The sequence below is a fragment of the Phasianus colchicus genome, chromosome Z (assembly GCF_987193195.1).
Source record: "Phasianus colchicus chromosome Z, bPhaCol1.hap1.1, whole genome shotgun sequence".
NCBI lineage: Eukaryota > Metazoa > Chordata > Aves > Galliformes > Phasianidae > Phasianus > Phasianus colchicus.
This window is the reverse complement of record NC_143476.1, coordinates 85678383-85699168: the sequence shown is the minus strand read 5'-3', so window position 1 is coordinate 85699168 and position 20786 is coordinate 85678383. Positions and strand designations below refer to the sequence as shown.

The 20786-nt window shown below is 35.9% G+C and overlaps 1 protein-coding gene across 12 annotated transcripts in view; it reads left to right on the top strand.

Moving 5' to 3' along the window:
• The window catches only part of CELF4 (CUGBP Elav-like family member 4), a 716519-nt gene that overhangs the window by 82195 nt on the left and 613538 nt on the right, over positions 1-20786 (top strand). For all 12 annotated transcript variants that reach the window (XM_090131195.1, XM_031602613.2, XM_031602625.2 and 9 more), the window contains exon 2: positions 15037-15119. In XM_090131195.1, the coding sequence (XP_089987321.1) occupies positions 15037-15119 (83 nt within the window). The remainder of the gene's footprint in view (positions 1-15036; positions 15120-20786) is intronic.

Below are 20786 nucleotides of genomic sequence, written 5' to 3'. Positions count from 1 at the left end.
TCTTACATTGCAAAACCACATATGAAGGGAAAGATCGACAGCATGTAGCCCTTCCTAGTGTATGATCTAAGACACACATAAGCACTTTACAAGTGCTGTTCTTCTGGGGCGACCAGGTTTCATGAGTTCTGTAAGGACCTGGAGTCAAAGGGGTGGAGATATGGCTGCAGGGCATTCATTCAAGAGCTGAGAAAGTCTTAGACATGGTAATACAGAGTAAATGAGAGACTTTGTGGATACCTGGTTGTATTCCATAAGGGCAAAGACAAGAGGCTAAAATATCACAATTGTCATCTATAAAGGTCAGACCCCAACCCACTGTGTCAGTGGATTATCACTGAAGAACCGTTTTGAGCTGGATAGAACTAAGCATACAAATCATCAAAAGTCATGTGACATTACAGCGCTGCATCCTATGTACAGATGTCCAAGCAACTTGTACATATTGCGTGGGCTGAGTATGCTACATTTTGTCTATTTAGCTATTAAAATAGTTAAGATGTTTCAAATTGAAGCCAGTCTATAATGTGTGTCCTGACCATCTTTATACAGGAAAATCTTACAGAATGTATACTTGAGAATGTATCACTGAAACCTTCTTGAAGAGAGACTAAAGGAAAATACAAAATGGTGAAAGAGTTCAGTTTGTTAGGAACAAGAATGTCAGCGGTTGAAGGGGTGAGAATAGAGATCTTGATACTGCTGTAGTAATAAATAGAATGAGATTTCTACTTTTCACTCTTTTGCCTCTTCCGAAAGTAAGGAATCTTGCCTTCATCTTAGCTATCATATAAAATAACATTCTACTTACGTTAATAAAATTAATCTGTCGCAATTAAATCCTATGGCGATCATATCACGTTTTGATTCAGACACTGAATAGCTGCTGAAGAAAGTGTCTGCATGCATTTATCTGGAGGATGCTGATCTTCTACAATCTGTACAAGTATAGAACAGTCTGGTGACAGAAGCTAGAGTACAGAAAATGGAAAAAGTGTGTAATCGTATGACCGAGAACTCTTATAATTTATTTGTACATTCATGTAATTTTGCTATACAGACAATTTAAATCCTAATATTTCCTGACTTCTGATTTGCATTCAAAATCATGTAAAATCTTGTACTTTCACTCTTACATGTGAGGACTGTGAAAAGATTGGTGTAGTGATAGGGTGTTGAATATAATTTTTTTATTGCATTTGGAGGATTATTATTTCATATTTCTTGGAATATTCTTTAATATAAGATCAGGAAAAAAGTGGTTTATCAGCAGAACTAAAAATAGTGGAATAATCCTGTGATGAAGTAGGTCCATGTAAAATAATGTTGATTTGCTGTAAACACAAAAATTAAAACGACTGTTACAAAACAAACAATCAAAGAAAAATGGTTCTACCAGCTCATCTGCTTGGATCATGAAAAATTCCTTGCTTGTAAATAGGCAGGTGAGATGTTGATATCCTAGTGGGTCACACTTCGAAAACTGGAGTTTTGTGGTTCCCATTTTGGACTGATTGATGCAGTGAGATTACAGGTGATCCAGGAAGCAGTCTCTTTAGTTCATGTTTTATAAGAGGCACTTGCCAATTTAAAAGTCTACTACTCTTTCCAGAAAACTTCATCTAAATAACTTATAAAATAATGTAAAACCTTCAGTCTGTTCACAGTAAAAATAACAACTGAAGTTGTGAAATGTAATAAACAAATGTGAAAAAAAAAAAAGAAATTCAGTTTAATCAAGCGTTTGTTTGTTTATTTGTTTGTTTGTTTATATATATACAGACCATTTTAGCTTGGAAATCCTTGAGCCACAAGACTGGAGGCTGTGAAAGTACCCAGTGCAGGAGTTATTTGTATCCTCTTCTTATACTGAGTGCCTCTGTTGGAGACAGGATGTTGGATGAGGTGAACATTGTCTGACCTAGTACCATCATTCTTGCACCCCTTTGGAAGACAACTCTATTTTTTTAACTCATTAAACTTCTACTCTCTGACATCAGCAGGGATTCACCAGTATGCCTCAGCCTCCCAGAGATGCTCAGCAGCTGCCTCACTATTTTTAGATTTCCTGATGAAAAAAAGAATAATGAAGTGAAACTACATCATTAACATGTTGTTTGTTTGTTTCTGGGCATCCACTAGCCAGTGATTCACAGATGTGCAATAGAGAGAAGTTCTGGCAGGCCACTGTGTTCAGAAGTTATCTTTGAGAGTTTTTTTGCTTACCTTCCATGTCTTGGGCAAAATGACTTCCACTTCCCTGTCTTTAGGAGAGCGCTCTACAGTTTTGAATATTTTCCCATTAGGAACTGCCAAGCGTATCCTTTGTATCTACACTTGTTTTAGATCTCCTCTCCATTATACTGAGTCAGTGGAGAAATAAGCATCAAGCAAGATGCCAGGTTAAACCTTAAAGAAACATAACAAAAACTATTAGTAGAATTACAATTTCCTTTTTATAATTTGTTCTTATTTCCTTGAATTTAATCTGTAAACACACAACTCACAAAACAAAACAAACAAACAAACAAATAAACACACAAACAGAACATGATGGATAGCTGGGCTGCCACCTTGCCCCATTTAATGTAGGCAAATTCACAGCCTAGTAATACATGAATTGCAGTTCAAGACAGTTTTCCATGCCAGTCAGTTGATGTTCTGACTTGTTTACACAGAAACTGATTTCTTGAAAGCATGTTTTTTTCTCTTGGACTAGAGATCATATTAAGCTGGTTAGGTTAGGATCAAAAAAGAGAAAGTGAAGGCCCTCAGAATGCTTTGGCTCTTTTATGGTTTTGTGGTTTCAAGTGACTTGAGTAATAAAAGTTTCCTGAAGGACAGGTTTTCTCTGATGACTTGGAGAGATTGTTAGTAATGTTTACTTTTATATTTCATAGGCTCACAAGCTTTAAACTGATAACTTGTCATTATGCTAAATCCTATAAGAATTTATGGTCATTATTTTGTTCTAGGATTTCAAGAATTTCTCTCCCCTCGTGCCTTAGAGTGAGACAGGGAAAGAAGAAGCTTATTGAAGTCTCTTGCAGAATAATGACATGAAGGCCACCTGTTACACCCGTTCCCTAAAACTTACACCCCAACCGTGTTTGAGGGATTATTCCACTATTTCCCCTACACTTTCAGATTCTGGAAAATTTCTCATGATGTGGTCATGAACTAAATACATATTAAAAACATAAATAAAATCTTCCTGATAGAGATCAAGAAGGTACAAAAGTCTTCTGGGGAGCTGAGCAGTGAAAACAGATACAAATATTTCTCATGAATGGGAAGCATTCCTAATGCTCAACCAAAATGTTCTGCTGTCAAATTTCATATCTGTAGAGCTAGTTATTATTATCTAATATCACCCTGAAAAATTCTCTACATTTTGTATTTACACCTTCAAGGCTTATAGGTGTATCATCTCTCCTGAGTAATCATTTAGCCAAGTTATACATACTTAGCTCTCTTAATCTTTCTTCATATGTCAGTCCTCCCAATCCATTAGGCATTTTTATTATTCATCTCTGATTTCCTTCTTCCTTTCTTTCTTTATTTTTTATTTTTATTTTTATTTTTCCTTGCATGTCTTAACAATTCCAGGTGACTGTAGCTGACAGGATCATTTTAGGTGTGAATTTTCTATTGACACTAAAGAAAGGAGGTATCTTTGATCTGAAAATGACGTGCACAAAGAAAAAGAGGCAGAACTATTCACAAAATGTTGCCTGACATCACCTGAAAGTGATGTTATATCCTTTCAGCTTCATGCCTCTTGTTGAACACTTTTTATGTTAGCTTCTGTGGCTATTCACTAGCTATATTTGAAGAGTTGAATCATACAAGATGTTAGTCATGGCTAATGCTCCTTGACAGGGATTGAGATGACTGGGCACGTTACTAAGGTATTCAGCATCCTTTGCAATCTTTTTGTAATTTAGTCTCTATTTCTCTTCATGTGTGAAATCTTTGTTGCTGTGGAATTAAATTTCCAATTTTTTCCTAGAATTTTCTTGCTAGGAAAAAAAAAAAAAAAAAAAAAAAAAAATCAGATCTGCTCTTTGCTAAATAGATCTTGTGTTTTGATAGAAGTGACACTTGTAGTGCACATTCTTTTTGGTGGTCCTCAGATCTTTTACAATTATGATGCTTGCTCACAATAATGTGATCCATTTTTTAGAAGAAATCTTTACTTCGGAAATGAATTTGCATGCTTTATTAAAGCAATCTGCTGTATGCTCATTGTTCACTAATATTTGTCTATCAATGAAAATGAAGTTGTCAAAATCTTTCTGCAGTAATGATTGCTGCACAGCTTACACCCTGTGTTTTGTATTCATTAGGAAATTTTACTTTCTTCACTTCACACTGACAAGAGCCTTTTACACCTGGTGCACCGAAACTTTGGAAATTATACAAATCTTGTAATTAATTTCACTGTCTTTCTTTGCACTATGTAGATTTTATCCTTTTACCTCTTATAAAAATGTGAAGTTTTAGACTGAAATTCACCGGTTGATTGTTTTTTTTTTAATTTTTCTGCCAAGGAACTAAAATCTACAATACTGAACAGGAATGTGTACCGAGATGCACAGGAAAATAGATACTAGTTTCCTTTCTTGAAAGAATTTTCTAGGATCATTCATATCTGCAAGTCTATGGAAGACTTCTTCCAGATTTAAGAAGAGCTGACTGATATGTGTTCATAGCTCTGAGTTGTGTCATGGAAAGTTTTGGTTAAAGGATGACCTTTCCTATTAATTATTTGTGCAGCTTTGGACATGCAGTTAAATCTTCTAGCCTTTATGTTTCTTGTCTTATTGTCAAATAATTTTGACATGTCTCCTTTAAGAGAAATTGTACAGTGCATTGATGGCTCAACTTAGACTGAGAGTTTTTGCTCAAAGACATGCAGAGGTCTTTGTTCTTGGAATCTCCTTCTTGCTTTGTGCTGTAACAGAGATAAACTCTTGAAGAAGTCAGTGCACTCTTTCTCCTGTCATGATACCACAACACCTTATTTTCATCTTGGTTTTTGACACACTGTGTGTGATTCTTGGCCTTAAGCAGATAGAGGTCACTTATTAAAGAAGATAATTTCATCTCTGGCCGCATACAGAAAAATTTCACCCTATTTTATAACATTACCCTGGATATAATTAAATGAACAATGACAAATGTGAAAGAAGGATAAGAAGAAGGAAATAGAAGAGACAGCATTTATTTGTTTCTAACATCATTTAGTGGATAGAATAATCTATTCAAAATCAAGACACATGGAAAACAGCACCTGGTTAGGGAAGTCTGGATGTTAGTCCCTCTACCAGCTGAAATTTGTCTCTAAAAATCTCTCAAATGTCTCAAAAAATCAACTGGTATTGTTGAGTTTTCTCTGACTCATGTTGGGACTGTGTTGTGGAGGGTAACAGTCTCAAGATGATCCTATTTAGGGAGCAGCTGTTGCTCAAAGATTTTCTTCTGTATCATTTGGAATAAAAACCATTATTTCTGTGTCTGGATTTGACCTGCCATATAGAAAGAAGTCCTAATTAAGATGTCTTAAGATGCACTTTCCTGAGTTCAAACCAAAAAAAATCCTGTGAAACTTAGCAGTGAGATTCCAGTGTTGTCCCATTTAGATCTCCTGAATGCAGGGGTACAGGGAAAAGAAAAAAAAAAAGAAAAAAAAGAAAAAAAAAAGTTTATATTTAATAGAAATTTTATTTGTATTGGTTTTCAGAGGTTTTCAAGATTTAGCTTTGAATAAGAACTTTTGGAATCGGAAAAAAATGCACATCAAGCTTGGTAAAACAATAACTTTAGAGACAATATTTTGCTTCTGAATGGGCTAGAAGTGTTCTTTCTTGCAGCTGTTGAAATGTCTTTTGCTTTCCACCTTGAGCTGGAAGTCTCAGATATTGTAAGCCCTGACTCAGAGAAGAAAGAATATGAGACTGTGTGGAACACATATAGGTTTGAATCTAGAACAAGACATTTTCCTGAGATACAAGTTTAAATAGCTTTTTATTTGGTGGTCCTGTCCACAAAATATTCACTGCTTGTACTTGTCATTTTATGGGTGAAAATACCAATTCTTATGTTGTTTAAGTGCAAACACATATAGCACACACAACAAATATTTTTTTCAAGGAACTTATCTTCCTCACATTTGTGATAGGAAATGAGAAATTTAAATATGTAAGCAAATAAAATATAGCCCTATGTGGATGTAGAAGGACAAAGGACTAGAGGAAGTGGCAGAACAGTCTGACTTAGAGGTGGTGTTTCTTTAGTCTTATTTTACTGAGATTTGGGGCATTCGGGGTGAATACTGTTTAACATAACATGCAGAGATTATTTAAGAATTTTGGGATAACTTTATCCAAAAGAAGTGAGTCCACTAAAGAAAAAGGGAAGAGTTTCTGAAGCATGTAAGTCTTTCATAAAATCCACTGAGTTATTCAAATACTACTAACAATAGAAAGAACTCAAAAGGCAGGACCCAGAACAGCAGATATAGCATCTAATTAATGCAAACATTCTTAGGAGATTTAACTCATAACTGTCTAACTGGCAGCATTTCAGCAATGGGATTAAGATATTTATAACGTTCACAGGTGAATCACACACACACACACACACACACAAAAAGGTACAAAATTCCTTTTTTATCACTAAATTGGAAACAAAATCTTGAAAAAAAATCATATTAAACTGCTTTATTAACATTTTATCTGAGACCATCTATAAATAACACAATCATGTTAGCGTTTAATTTGAAGAGGTAAGTAGGCTGAAGTTAGTGAAGGTTAGAGGAGACCAAGATTTTAACTTAAACATGATGTTCTCATACTGAATAGAAACTGAGACATACTTATCCGCATCTAGCTCCTCTAGAGCTGCTATGAATGTTTTGTCATTAACTGAGTCCTGAAATACCAGAAACACTGTTACTTGGTCTAGACAGGCATGCGATCTTGAGTTTTGCTTTGAAATTGGCCTTCTTATGCTTTAAAATGAAAAGCATACCAATTTCTTGATGAGGAAGGCCAGAGTACATGCCTCCTTCTTACAACATGGAGTGCACAGTTATTAGGCAACAAATAGCAAGTAAAAGTAGCTGAAGTGAGACTGGTCATCTTAAAAATATGCTGTCTGTTATATTTAATGACATCAGATATTTCCAGGCCTTATGGGGTACACCTGAAGTCTTTTTAAAAGACAACTCCCTTAACCAGTAATTTACATTCCTCTTTCTCTGAAGGGTAGTCTGTTAGTGACTTGCTGTATATATGAATATTAGACATTATATGTTCTGGAAAGTAAAATGTTCCATATGGGCTAGACTTGCAGACACTTGAGCAGTGAATACTGGCAGGAATGGGCAAATAGAATTTGGTATATGCTATGTCAAATCAATGGTTCATTCCATCTCTTGTCTTGATTACACTAGTCAGCAGAGGATGGTTCAGTGCAACCTGTGAAGAACTCTCAAGGCTCTATTTGAAACTTACTTTGTGTGGATCAGAACCAGAAAATATTCCTTTATCCTAGGAGAGAAAAAAAAAAAAAAAAAAAAAAAAAAAAGTTTCACTGCAGGATGAAGGTAGGATACCTTTGAAGTTACCTAGAAAGAAATGGAGATGCATCTTCAAGAGTCTACCAGTGAAAAGGCACTGTTCTGGTGTGTAGATGTTCAAGATCCACTTGCCTAATTTGCTTTAAAGTTTGGTCTACTAACTGCCCTGGAATAAGTTTCTATCTCTAGATTGTAATTAGAAATTGTTACATGGGCCTAAGAAATTATTCATGGTCATGTTTCATTGAAACTTCCTATGATAAACTTTTTAAATTTGTTTTCTCCTTAAGAAAATTTGTTCTTAAAGATCATGATGGAGACTACCTGTATTTTTTTAGTGTTTATGCATACTAGCAGTTATTCAAGCCTCTCTGCTGTATGATTGTTCGTTGCTAAATGTAATTAAGCACTGTTTAGTCTGAGGAAAGACTCTGATTTGAATTGTGCATATCCATCTCTCATTTTGAAGTATAAATCCATTTAAAGTATGCTAACATTCTATAAATGTGGTTAACTTCTGCATTTCCAGATTTGGACTTGGTTTGTTTATTTTTAATATTGGTTCATGGGTGTGCATTTTGTGTGATCTGTATACAGACCCCTATCAAATTACCTAAAGTAGGAAAATGGCAGCATCATAATAATTAATGGAATATAACATATGATTAAAAAGTGAATTAGTATTCCAAGTAGAAGGGCATTTCAGATGTTAATCTGCATTGCAATATAATTGGCAGGGAAGCTGATATCTGGGAATATTTTTTATTCCTATCTTTTTCTAGTGTTCAGTGCTTGTGCAGCAAGAGAGAAAAAGAAAGTTCTAGCCAAGTGAATATTCTTTACCAGCAAAGATGTTAACTTTCATCAGAAGGTAGTTAATCACTGAGAGAAACAGAGGAAGAAATCAGATAAAACATTTCTAGTTCCAAAAGTCTTTATTGATTGTGTCCCCCTCAAGAAAATTCAGCTCAATCTCCTAAACCCTTAAGTGATTAAACCTTGGGCAGTTCTATGTAGACAGAGCAAATGAGAACTGTTTTAAAACCAGACATGTAGGGCTGGGATAGAGGAAAAAGATTTCTTTTTCACTTTGAAATCTTAGCTGGGAGACGTAATCTGAGATGTTGATTTTGAAGCAAGAGTTTTCTTAAGTGTTACAATCTTTCTTTCAGATCTTTGACTCTTGAAGAAAGGCACTGTTTGTTTTCAGAGAAAGAACCCTCTTTGATGAAACCCTTGGGCTTGGAAGATAGGGGACAGATCCCTGGTCCACCACAGATTTCTTGTACACATCTAGATCTAAATATCTTAAGCATAATTAAGATGCAGAGGTAGAAAAGCACTAGCACAAAATCCTGGGTTGTTGCTCTTGAATTGCAATTGAAGTTCTTAATGTTGATAGTGGATTACTGGAGATAGGCTCTTGGCTTCTCTGCCTTAGAGTCTGAGGAATTAGGTGCATTGAAGGTGATAGAGAACAAGAGTTGCACAGTAAGTAAATACTGTATGAATTCATTATTATTATTATTATTATTTTATTATTATTATTATTGTTATTATTATTATTATTTGTTATTGTACTTGTGTAGCTGTTAACACAGTGGTATTTAATTTACCAGTTCAGGTGCTATACAGGAGCCTAACAAAACAAAATGGAAAGGCAGGTTTAGAAAATTTATCTTACTGTCAATTAATATCATTTTAACTGATATCATGAACATAATTGTCTTGGACAAGGTCTCTCATTTTACTTACTCTTGCAGGTATCAGATGCAGGTCTGTAGTTTTCAGAAGTAATCATCTGTCAGGTGATCTGTAGTAACTGGCTGACTGAATACAATCATAATATTTGTGATTCAAACACTAGCTTAGATTGCTTGAGCCAGCCATCTCAAAGTCTGTCCTAAGAGTTCTAGATTGATTTAGCTGAGGTCCTGGTCTGAGCCAAAAGCTTGTTTGAGAGATGCTCTAGATTATGTGTCAAATCATGCACCTAATTTTTTGCTGGTGTAATTGCATTGTTCTAATAAGATATATTCAAGTTCTCACTTTCACTGGGTTTACACCCCTGTGCTCAGAATCCACCTTAGCTTTAGGCTTCCATCCAAAACTCTCAAAGTATCTAATTTTTTTTAAATTTGTCCTCATAATACCAAAGAGTAAACCCATGTTACGTTCAGAAAGATTAAGGACTGGTTCCAAATCCTGCTGACGTGTCTTTTATCAGTGGATTTGGGTGGGACTTTACTGACTTCAGACATACAGCAAATACTTGAAAGTGGTTATGGTCATAGTCTAGCACTTAGAAAATTCTTCTGGATCTAGATGTACGGAGAAGTTACAGATAAGTTTTGTTTGATGTTATATAATTCTAATGATATAATAAAATATCATCAAAACAGGCAAAGAGAGGGTCATAAGTCACTAAGTGCTTGATTCTTTGGCCTAAACAATTTGCCAAGATACCTGTGGCTGTCTGCCAAAGTAAAGCAAAAAAAAAAAGCAGGGAGGAAGAGGGAAACTTAATGACAGTTATTAATAGATCCTCAGTATGTATCATCATCTCCCATTATACATAACAAGAATTAATTAAGGTACGGATAATGCATATAATTGGGGTAACTGGGAGGGTAGAGGTTGTAGGTGGGTTTTGTTGCTATGAACATGCAATGTTGAAGCTAAAAGTCTGTGCCTTATGAGGTTGTTCTGGTGCCTTGCAATCAGTGCAAAGGATTGTCCTCTCCAGAGGTTTATTCTTCTTGAATGTAAAGTAGAATAAATTTCTTATTAATGGTAAACTTTAGAACTACTTGTTTTAAATAGCTGAATCTATGTTAGGTGAGCAGTGCTTCTTACTTTATTAGAATTATTTATCTGGTTTAAAGCAACAGAGGGCCAACCAATTAATTGAAGTGATAAGTACTAAGAAGTCAAGTGAAAACAATGTACTTTAGTTTGTCCCAGGATGAACTGAGTACTGGTAGGGTGAAACAATTTTTGATTTCCAGATTTAGGCTGTTGAGCTCAGAATGCATCCCCTGACTGTTTTGCCTCCCAGGCTTGAGCAGAATCTTCAGAAGACTTACTGTGGGGCTGAAGTTGCTGTGTGATCATTATCCATCTGTATTCCATGCAATTATTATTTATGTTATTGAATTCCCTGGAGGTAAAATTAAGCTAGAGTTTTTATTTATTTATTTATTTTCATTTTGAGCTCCTGTTTTTGTTTCTCCCGTTCCCTTTAACAACCCTGTTTCCCAGGAGAACACTTGATACATCCTTATGTTTCCAGGAGAGTGCAGTTCAATAGGTTGAGAGTTAATTGCCAGCTGGGAGTTTCCAGATGTTTATATACTTGCCCAAAAAGCTGTCCACTGCTAGCAAATGAACAGCTGGAAAGACACAATACAAACAAAAAAATCTTTCAGCTGATTGACATATGTCTGGATAATTTGGTATGTTTGAGAGAAATAGAATTAAAATTAGAAAAACCTAGGAGCAAGTCCATCATTATTGATAACTCGTCAATTGGAATTTTTGCTCAAATTGAGATATATAATTCTAAAACACTACACTTGCTCAGTTATTATCATCCATACAAGTAGGTGACTGGAATAACACATAACCTTCACCCTATTTTCCCTTAAGAGGTGTATTCTTAAATGTTCACAATACCAAGCACTTTCACAGGGCTGGATGGTGCAAAGATTTGAAATGGAACGCAAAGTCTTTCATTGAGAAATCAGATTCACATCCAGCCCAGATAGCTGATGGCAAATGAGCTGCTAAATGCAGTTAGTTAAGAGTTCTTTTTTTTCTTTGTGTGTGTGTGTGTGTGTGTGAAATAAGTGTTTCTGTACACAATCAAAATTGCTCTGATGATTTTTTTTTTTTTTTTTTTTTCCCTATATGGAAATAAACATGAAAAAACAACTTCAACAATTTGACTTTCACTGTGAAACCCTATATGTACGTGCATTGAAAGGACTAGCCTAGGAAAAACAGCATGTAAAAGATGTGCTACAATCTGATGTGCATTAAGGATAGCAATATCAGGGATAGATCAAGTATTTTGATGTTTAGACAGTGAGAGTGGCAAGAAATCTTCTTGTCTTCCTAAAATATGAAACATGAAAATTCTTGCAGCATTGCATTGAAAATTATCTAACATGAATTGGCCTTCTTAAGTTCACTTTTGAGGTCTGTTGTAAAGATTAACCTGTACTTCACTCCAACTCACGATTTCTAGGATGACACTTCTCACTATTACTAAGCAATTAGGATTTACTTTGGGTAAGTCCTAAATAAAAGGACTTTTTAACCAGCAAGAATGTTATAGTGTGTAGTAAATGTGCATAATATGTTTGTAAAGGGCAAGGTAAAGATAGCTTCAGAAACTGTTTACTCCAGAAGATAGGTATGTTGTTTCTTTTCTTTTCTTTTTCTTTTCTTTTTCTTTTCTTTTCTTTTCTTTTCTTTTCTTTTCTTTTCTTTTCTTTTCTTTTCTTTTCTTTTCTTTTCTTTTCTTTTCTTTTCTTTTCTTTTCTTTTCTTTTCTTTTCTTTTCTTTTCTTTTCTTTTCTTTTCTTCTCTTCTCTTCTCTTCTCTTCTCTTCTCTTCTCTTCTCTTCTCTTCTCTTCTCTTCTCTTCTCTTCTCTTCTCTTCTCTTCTCTCCTCTCCTCTCCTCTCCTCTCCTCTCCTCTCCTCTCCTCTCCTCTCCTCTCCTCTCCTCTCCTCTCCTCTCCTCTCCTCTCCTCTCCTCTCCTCTCCTCTCCTCTCCTCTCCTCTCCTCTCCTCTCCTCTCCTCTCCTCTCCTCTCCTCTCCTCTCCTCTCCTCTCCTCTCCTCTCCTCTCCTCTCCTCTCCTCTCCTCTCCTCTCCTCTCCTCTCCTCTCCTCTCCTCTCCTCTCCTCTCCTCTCCTCTCCTCTCCTCTCCTCTCCTCTCCTCTCCTCTCCTCTCCTCTCCCTTTCTTTCAGGTGGGAGAGGCTGTTATTGGTTTGTTATTGTTGCTGTTTGTTTGTTTTCTTTTGTCTGATCATATTAAAATCTTTTACCAGATTTTTTTATAGAATCAAAGGATGGCTTTGTTTGGAAGGGACATCAAGGATCATCAAGTTCCAGCCCACTGCTGCAGGCAGGGTTGCCAGCCACTAGATAAAGTTGTGCAGGGTCACATCCAAACTGGCCTTGAACACTTCCAGGGACAGAGCATCCACAACTTCTGTGGACAACCTGTTCCAGCACCTCCCCTTTCTCAGTGTCAAAGTCCTGCTATCCTGAGTACTTTGTTTGGGAAGTCTCTGGTGGTTGTGAGTTTGATACTTCTGTCACTTGCTCAAACATAATTGGAGAGGACTTCCTGGAGGTTGATCTCTGATGAGAACTTGACCCCATGCACACCATATGTAAATCTTGGAAGGAAACCTCACCCCTTCAGGGAGAAAGTCTTCTTTCTATTCCATCTGAATTAAAGTCACAGCACTGTTATCCTGAACTGTCTTCACGGCCATCACAATAAGGAGAAAAATATAGCTATCATTATGGGAGCTTTACACTGCATAGTTTATCTCTATAACAGTGCACTATGATGTGCCTAATTAGACTGTATCAGCTGCTCCACGTCTGCTACTAAAGGGAGACGTTCTTATTGTGTCTAGTCAACAGAGAGCACTCAGCCTGTGATTTAGCACTGAAATTAAATTTAAGCATAGTTTCCCATTTGATTATCAAGCTATGGGTGACTTTTAAGGATCCTTTTCAATCTATTACCTCCACTAGCTGTAAACTGTCTCTACCACATTTTCTTTCCCTTTCATGGCAAATGCAGACTGAAAACTCATCCATTTAAAGTTAAAGGGGAATGAATCCAAATAATTCTAATTAGAGGATGGAAACTTTTGCTGTTTATTCAGTCTCCTTCCTTGACTGTCAGTTTCTCTTTCTGAGAATATCAATTATTGAGACATAATAAATGTGATTGGCTTGAATATTCTGAAAGGAACAAGACCTTCAAAAAGTAATATGGAGTAAGAAGAAGGGGAAAAACTATTTTGTCCAATGTTAAATTGAAAAATTAAAAAGTTTGTGGTTTCATTTTGAGAAGAGTAGGCTGACTGCCACAAAGTAATCTTTAAGAAATTTTTTACATTCTCCCTATTCCCTTGTGCATACTAATTTATTAAAATCGCTGAAAAGAAGACAAGTTCATTGTTCTTCGGTAACATAATGTTATCCAAGAAATTTGTATAAAACTGTGTCTGTTTTATGGGCAAAATATTATAGCAGGGGTCAGAATTGAAAGGAGTCCATAGTCTACTGTTACGTCACATATTCCATATTTTTCGTATGCATGGGAAGAAGACAAGTGGGTAAAAATGTGGTTTCCTTGACAGTCCATGTGTATTGTGTTCCTCTTGGAAGATGCCTACAGTTTGGACATGCTGCCTAAACCTTGAAAGATTTCTTAACTGCACATCAGAGAGATGATACAGTTACAGGTATTGTGTTGTAATTTCAAAGAAAACATTCTCTGCATAACAAACACTTCTTCTGCTGCAGGAACTGGCAGGTTTTCAGAATACTGCAGTAAGAAGGAATAATCTGATCACAGCAGATACATGCACAACTGATAGAAAATACTGTAAAATTCACCAGTTGTATGAGAAGAGGAGAATAGATGTGGAGGGAGAAGGTGTGGTAGGGTTTTTACTCTGCCGTTCTCTGATAGGGATTTATCGTTTGCAGTTAAGACAGCTTCCTGGAAGAAGCAAACATATGTGATACATTAGAATATCTCTGAAGTTCTGCTGATCTGTAAAGCAGTGATCTTTTTGCTTGTTTGAGCTTTGCTATGATTGTCTTCCATACATGCACAGAAAGACAATGAACCCTTGCAGCAGCATCTGCAGGGAGGTGACTTTCTGGTGTTAATACAAACTGGGACACTGCTTCAGGATTCAAGTCAGGCTAAAGAATAGTCATACTTCTCTGCAGTAGGAAGTCCATAGTCCTTTTATACCCCTTACCTTAAGTACTTGCTACAGAGAAATGCATGAGACCTTCAGCATGGTATAATTGTAAGGTAAGGTAAACTTGTTCCCAGAGCTGACACTGGAGCTGGAGTAGGATCTCATGACTCACCTTGTTGTAATTTGTGTGTTCTGAGGATCCCAGATCCTGCACATGTCTTTGTATCTGATACTTAGTATGTAGTCAAACAGAAATAAACATTTATATCTTTTCTGTCACTTGCTTTTTGCAAGGGCCAAGTGGAATTGTTGACTGCTTAATTTCTAGACTCTTCACTATTGACTTACTAAAGAGAGATTTAATTATTAATTTACTGAAATGGGTGATGATAGGAAAGTGGTTTATTTCACATATCATTTTAAACAAATCTTTTCTGAAGCACTACTTTTATTGAGGTGGTTTCTTTGCTGTTATTGCTTACAGGCTGTGCCTTCCTAACATACTGCGAAAGGGAGTCTGCTCTAAAGGCCCAGAGTGCATTGCATGAACAGAAGACACTGCCAGGGGTGAGTTCATATTGACTTTTTTTCTAATAGGTTTTTTTTTTTTTTTTTTTTTTTTAATTTTTCTAAAAATCTAGAATTGATTACATATGGAATTCCCATCTTGAGTTTGGAAGCATAATGTCTCTGGTTGCTTGAATGTTTCACTATTTGCACTGTGCTAATAAAATCAAGATATCACCAACCCACTCAAATCATATCCATGCAAAAAGAAAAGACTTTTCCTGGCAAAAGGATAAGAGCAAAGCAATAATAAACTTGTTGTGGATTAGATTCTACCAGATTTACTCAGATGAGGAAAGGCTTGAAGCTTATGACTGTTATAGTGAAGTATTAGAGCTGCTCACAAGGTGTTAACTCTTACTGTTTTCCTTCTCTGAAGCAAGGTGTGGTACTGAAAAATCAAGAGACAGATAACATTATTGAGTTATCACAGAAAGAAAACATATTCTTGATGACAAAGTGGTTCGACTCAGTTGCTTTAGTATTCAAACAGCTGTAGCAGATTGGAAAGGCGGTGAGACAAGAGAAAGAGAGAGAGGAGATGAGCACAAGATAATGAGGAAAATTATTCACATGAGCAAGATCTAAGGTTCAGACAACACAACCAGAACTAAAAATAGAATCACTATTACGTGGGGAAGACCTGCTCTGCTGGGAAGGGTTTCCAGTTTAGCAGAAACCAAGAGAAGGGAGAGAGATTATTTAAATTCAGATGTGGTATACAAATTGGAAACAGCTGAGTAAAGGATTCCTGTACACTACTGCAAACCAGAACAAGTCTGATTTGATCCTAAAGTCAGTGATCAAGTAGTTAACACTGAAATCTTGAAGGTCTCAGTTTTTGCCAAAATCAAGGGGAAATTGATCCAAAGTTTTATTACTTTATATATTGCAAATGAGTCCTGTGTACCTGTAACCTACCTCTTCAAAAAACCTAAGATAAACCAGTTGCTCTGTTTCTGAAGAAAGTGTTGATTCTGCTCTGCTAGTTTCCATCATCCTGAGTCAATTTACCTATTTCTTTACCACCTTGCCATTGCAGAGATGCCCACACACTTGCTCATCTAAGTCTATCTTTGCTTTAAAGGCCATACCTTATGTAAATACATACACACTTCATTCCCTAAAAATACATTTCTGTCAGCTGACAACTCCCTCAGAAATATTTCTTCTAGAAACCCGTTAACCACAGAATGAAAGTTAACATTGGGTGCTAATGTTTAGATTTATTCTTATTTTTAATGTTGATGTGTTGATATTAATATTTATCCTTTTTTTTTTTTCGTTTTCTTTTTTTTTTTTTTGCTTCTTATATTTAATGTTTTATCATTCAAGAATTAAGATCTGTAAGTACATAAAATTAAAAATAAATATGTTGAATTGGGATGTTTAAGGTATTTTACCTGGAATTTTCTAAAATAAGCTTGAAATGTTTATTAAAACTAGAGGTAACTTTGTTACAAATAGACTTCCTTACATGTGTGTATTTCTGAATCCTGGCTTGCATTTTAGGGATTCCAAATCACAAAACTCTTATAATAAAAATTATGTCTTTGGACAGTGACAAAATTCCACCAGTTGAACTGGCATAAAGATGTATTTCACAGATAATATTGTTTGATTCTACAATACAGATAAAACATTTGTTCGTTGGTTTATGTCACTTCTATCCCATGCATACTGACCACGCTGATTTCAGAACGCTTTTTTTGATTTGTTTTTATACTTTGAAATGACACATCTGTATCTGATTAAACTGAGAACAATGAACCTTCTGCAACTGCAACCTGGATTTTGACAGTTCTGAGCACTGACTTCTTCTGTCCCTTTCACTTCTTGTTCTGCTTGTCTGAGGATAAACACTGTTTTTTCACCAGCAAACCCTCTGCATACAGTCTTCTGCCAAGTTTCTGAACTCATCCTCTGAATGATGTCACTGTAGTTTATTTAAAGAAACCAGCCTTCTCTCTTGGTAAACTATTATGCCTGGATACTGTTTAATGATTCCTATGTGAGTAGCTAAGAATTATTTATGACTTACCTGACTGTGCTGGATTATATGCATCAACAATATCAAGAATAGTTCATCATCATAAAATAAAAAACATTCATAAAGGTCAAGGGTCTAAGTCTTCGTTCACATGAGTTCAAAAATGACACATATATAACCCCTTCTCTTGACCCTCAAGTGTCTTTGACACAGACAGCACTACTCAGAAAGTATCAAAAATAATTAACAAGCCTGGGGTGGGAGGGGGAAATAGTACTGCTGTCAGCCGTTAAATCAGAAGGCTTCTTTCACCTCCATCAGTAAACTCTATATTTGTCTTCTCCTACAATATTGCTGTTCGTGTTCCTTGTATTCTAAAACAGAGAATTGAGTCATTTTTAATAATATGCACATGAATGCTAATATATGGAAATGGTGAGGCATTAGGAATTTGTGTCCAGATTCAGACGCCTTGCCTCTTAGCTATGTGTCACTGTGTTTTTAGTGGAGTGGCTACATGCACATATTTTACAGTAATTACTTTCTGGATGTGCTTTGTAAGATGACAGAAATATGTTTCACATATTTTTATGTTATATGTGGGACATAAAGTCATCTTGTGGAATAATCAAAAGACTTCCAGGCAGGTATGTGTTTATTAATAAAGTCTTTATGGCACTTTGTTTTTGGGCAAGAAGGAATCATGAAGTAACTAGAGTGGAATGTAAAACATAAAATTATTAGTCGAATCCTCTTCCTCTAAATGAATTAGTCTCTTTTGGACAGTTTGAAATTATCACCTAAAATAGAAGGTTAATGTAGGAGGGTGTGTGTGTATGTTTAAAGAGCACTTTTGTGAGCATCGGACATCTCAAATTAAAGTGTTTACTTGTGATTGTTTATTTTACATATAATAGAGTAGCTGGATGATGAAGTATATTAGTTCTTTAATAATTTATAGAAATGCTTTGATGTTGCAGTAATTACATTAAAGGTCACATATCAAAGGTAATTTGGTTGAGCAGCTGTGATGGTTTCTCAGAAGCAATCAATATTGCTGTCCGTGGTGCTGATTTCACCAAGGGAACTGCCAGATTAAAGGAGGCTTATTACCAGCCAGACTGGCACGAGGGAAATCAAGAACAGATTGGAGAGATGCACAATTCTCTTTCCCCACCTATAATTAACACTGTTCGCCATAATCTGTGCTAATCCTTCATAGTGGGAAACCACATTTATTTCCAACATCATAAAAAGCAAATTAGGCAAGGAAGAGTAATTTGGTAGAGAGGAAAGGAGAAAGGGAAAGTAAAAGTTGATTCACTCATGGGATTTCTGATGCTGATATATCTCTCAGTGATAAAATTCATCATTAGAAACACAGTCCTTGGTTTTGGGGAAAGCACGGGTTGGAGGTGGGGGAGTGATCTAAACAATGACAGTGAAAGGATGTGAGAATTATCTGCCAGCAAATTTTGTATAATAATGTCTATTTGCCCCACGAATCTCCACAGGAAATGAAATCAGGGAAATAAAATTATGTTTTAAGTGTAGTCATTTTGATTACAAATTATCATGAAGGCAACTTTTTCTCTTTTTTTTTTTTTTTTCTTTTTCTTTTTGAAGCGAATGGCAGAGGATAATGCTGAGAAATGTAATTACACTATCAAGATCTACTTTTATTTATAGCATAAATAAACTGAGCTCATATTTGATAAGCACAGCAGCACTGCTTCATTGTGGCTCTCAGGCACTGCCAGTGAAAAGTCCATGTATACTTGGTTGGAAGCACTGCCTGTTTGCATAATGTTAAAACCTCCATGTAATACTTGCAGAAAATAACTATGAAATTAAGTAGCTAAGAAAATGTTAACCTCAGCAATTCATAGGGCTTACTCAGGTTACGAAACAGACCTGGTATTCATAGTGTAGCTATTCCTCCTGAAAGGTACTACCTAAGAATTTAATAAATGTCTCAGTCCATAATGTTAGTTTTCTTATGAATGGTACTGATATTCTATCTTTTCCAACATCTCAATAAAAATGCATTCTGTCTTATTCATCATCACTTCTCTTAAGCAAATAAATAAATATACATCTTTAAGTTAGATGACGATGACAGGTGGGCACATAAGACAGAAAGCCTGAAATATAAGTTGTATTCAGGTCCCAAACAATTTTGCTCCATCTCTTCAGTCTTAGCTGGTTTAAATTCTTATGTGTATGTGAGGAGAGACCGCTGAGAACCAGGGGTGGAGGGAGGAGATCTTGCAAATCTAGTTTCTCTTAAATCTCTGTAATGAGGCTTAAATGAGACATGAGTGTCATGTGGACTACACAAGTCTTGCACATTTAGCATTAATTTCACTGGTCAAGCAGAACTTTCCATAATTTTAGTCTATACTTCTAAGGTTTCAAGGCTTTTTTTTTTTTTTTTTTTTTTTTCCCCAAAAGCTTATTGGAAAACCATTAAGCCACATATTACTCTGCATCTGTTTTATGCCAGAAATTGGTATTATATTCCTGCATCTTCCCATTTCAAAAGTTTTATCTACCAATGTAAATTGCAATTTGGTCAGCAGTGGCAGGCTGGATGGGTTCCATTGATTAAAGTAGCCTGCTGAACACACAGACTGCTCACCATGCCCTTTAGATTTTGAAAGAAAACACATTTAATTGTTCCCCTGGGAGAAACATGTCTGTTTTCTGAAGTTAAAAATGAAGATGAAAAGGAATAAAAACAGATTTGAGGTAAGAATCTTGTGAAAAACAGTTCTGTAGAAATTCTCTAGTACTCTAAAATTTGTGGGTGTCAATGTCATGGTTAAAAGGACTTCTTTTTTTCTTTCTTTTTTTTTTTTTTTTCTCTTGTTTCCTCCTTCTGACTGACCAGACAGTAAAAGGATTTTTGGATTTTGCTTTGGAAAGAGGAGGGAACGAGAGAGAGAGGAAACCATATGCACTTTCCATTTACTAAAAACTCCTATAGTTTGACAGTGCTGTTCTGTTCACCAGATGAGATGAAACACCTGGGTCCTATCTGCTTGGTAAACATTAAAGTTCCATTTCACTAGTTAAAGATTGGCTTCTGTATTGCTACACAGCAGCCTCTGGAATACAAAGTAAACTCTCTGCCACCTAGCCCAAAGAGCACAGTAGGAAAAGGATACAGAGCAAGCATTGTGGCAGAACCAGTGTGTTGGATTCATATTCTTATCTCTGCTAAGACTGGTTTATTCACCACAGATGTGGTGGCTGACCAAGTTTATCTTGAGATAGGCAAAATGAGAACCAGGCTTCTCAATTGTTTGCAGTTTGGTGACACATGTAAAATGGCGTACAAAATTAAATGCAGGAGGTAGTATTGTATTATCTTTCTATTTGACACTTTTAGGCTCTCAAAGGATAATTTCCAAGTTATTCAACAAAAGCTTTTGCTGGACCTTCATTTGGTTTGTGCTATTCAATGACAACTTTTTTTTCTCTGACGTGTCTGCCATAGGAGGATCAATCTAATTTTATGTACAACTGTAAAGATGAATGATAAGTAGAAAGGATTCAGGCAAGTACAAGCTGAATAAATTATAAAGGGCAAATGATGACAGGACTGGGGGTCCCAAGGGGCAGTGATATGATAACAGAAACTAAAGACGAATTTATGATGGATGTAGTTAGCA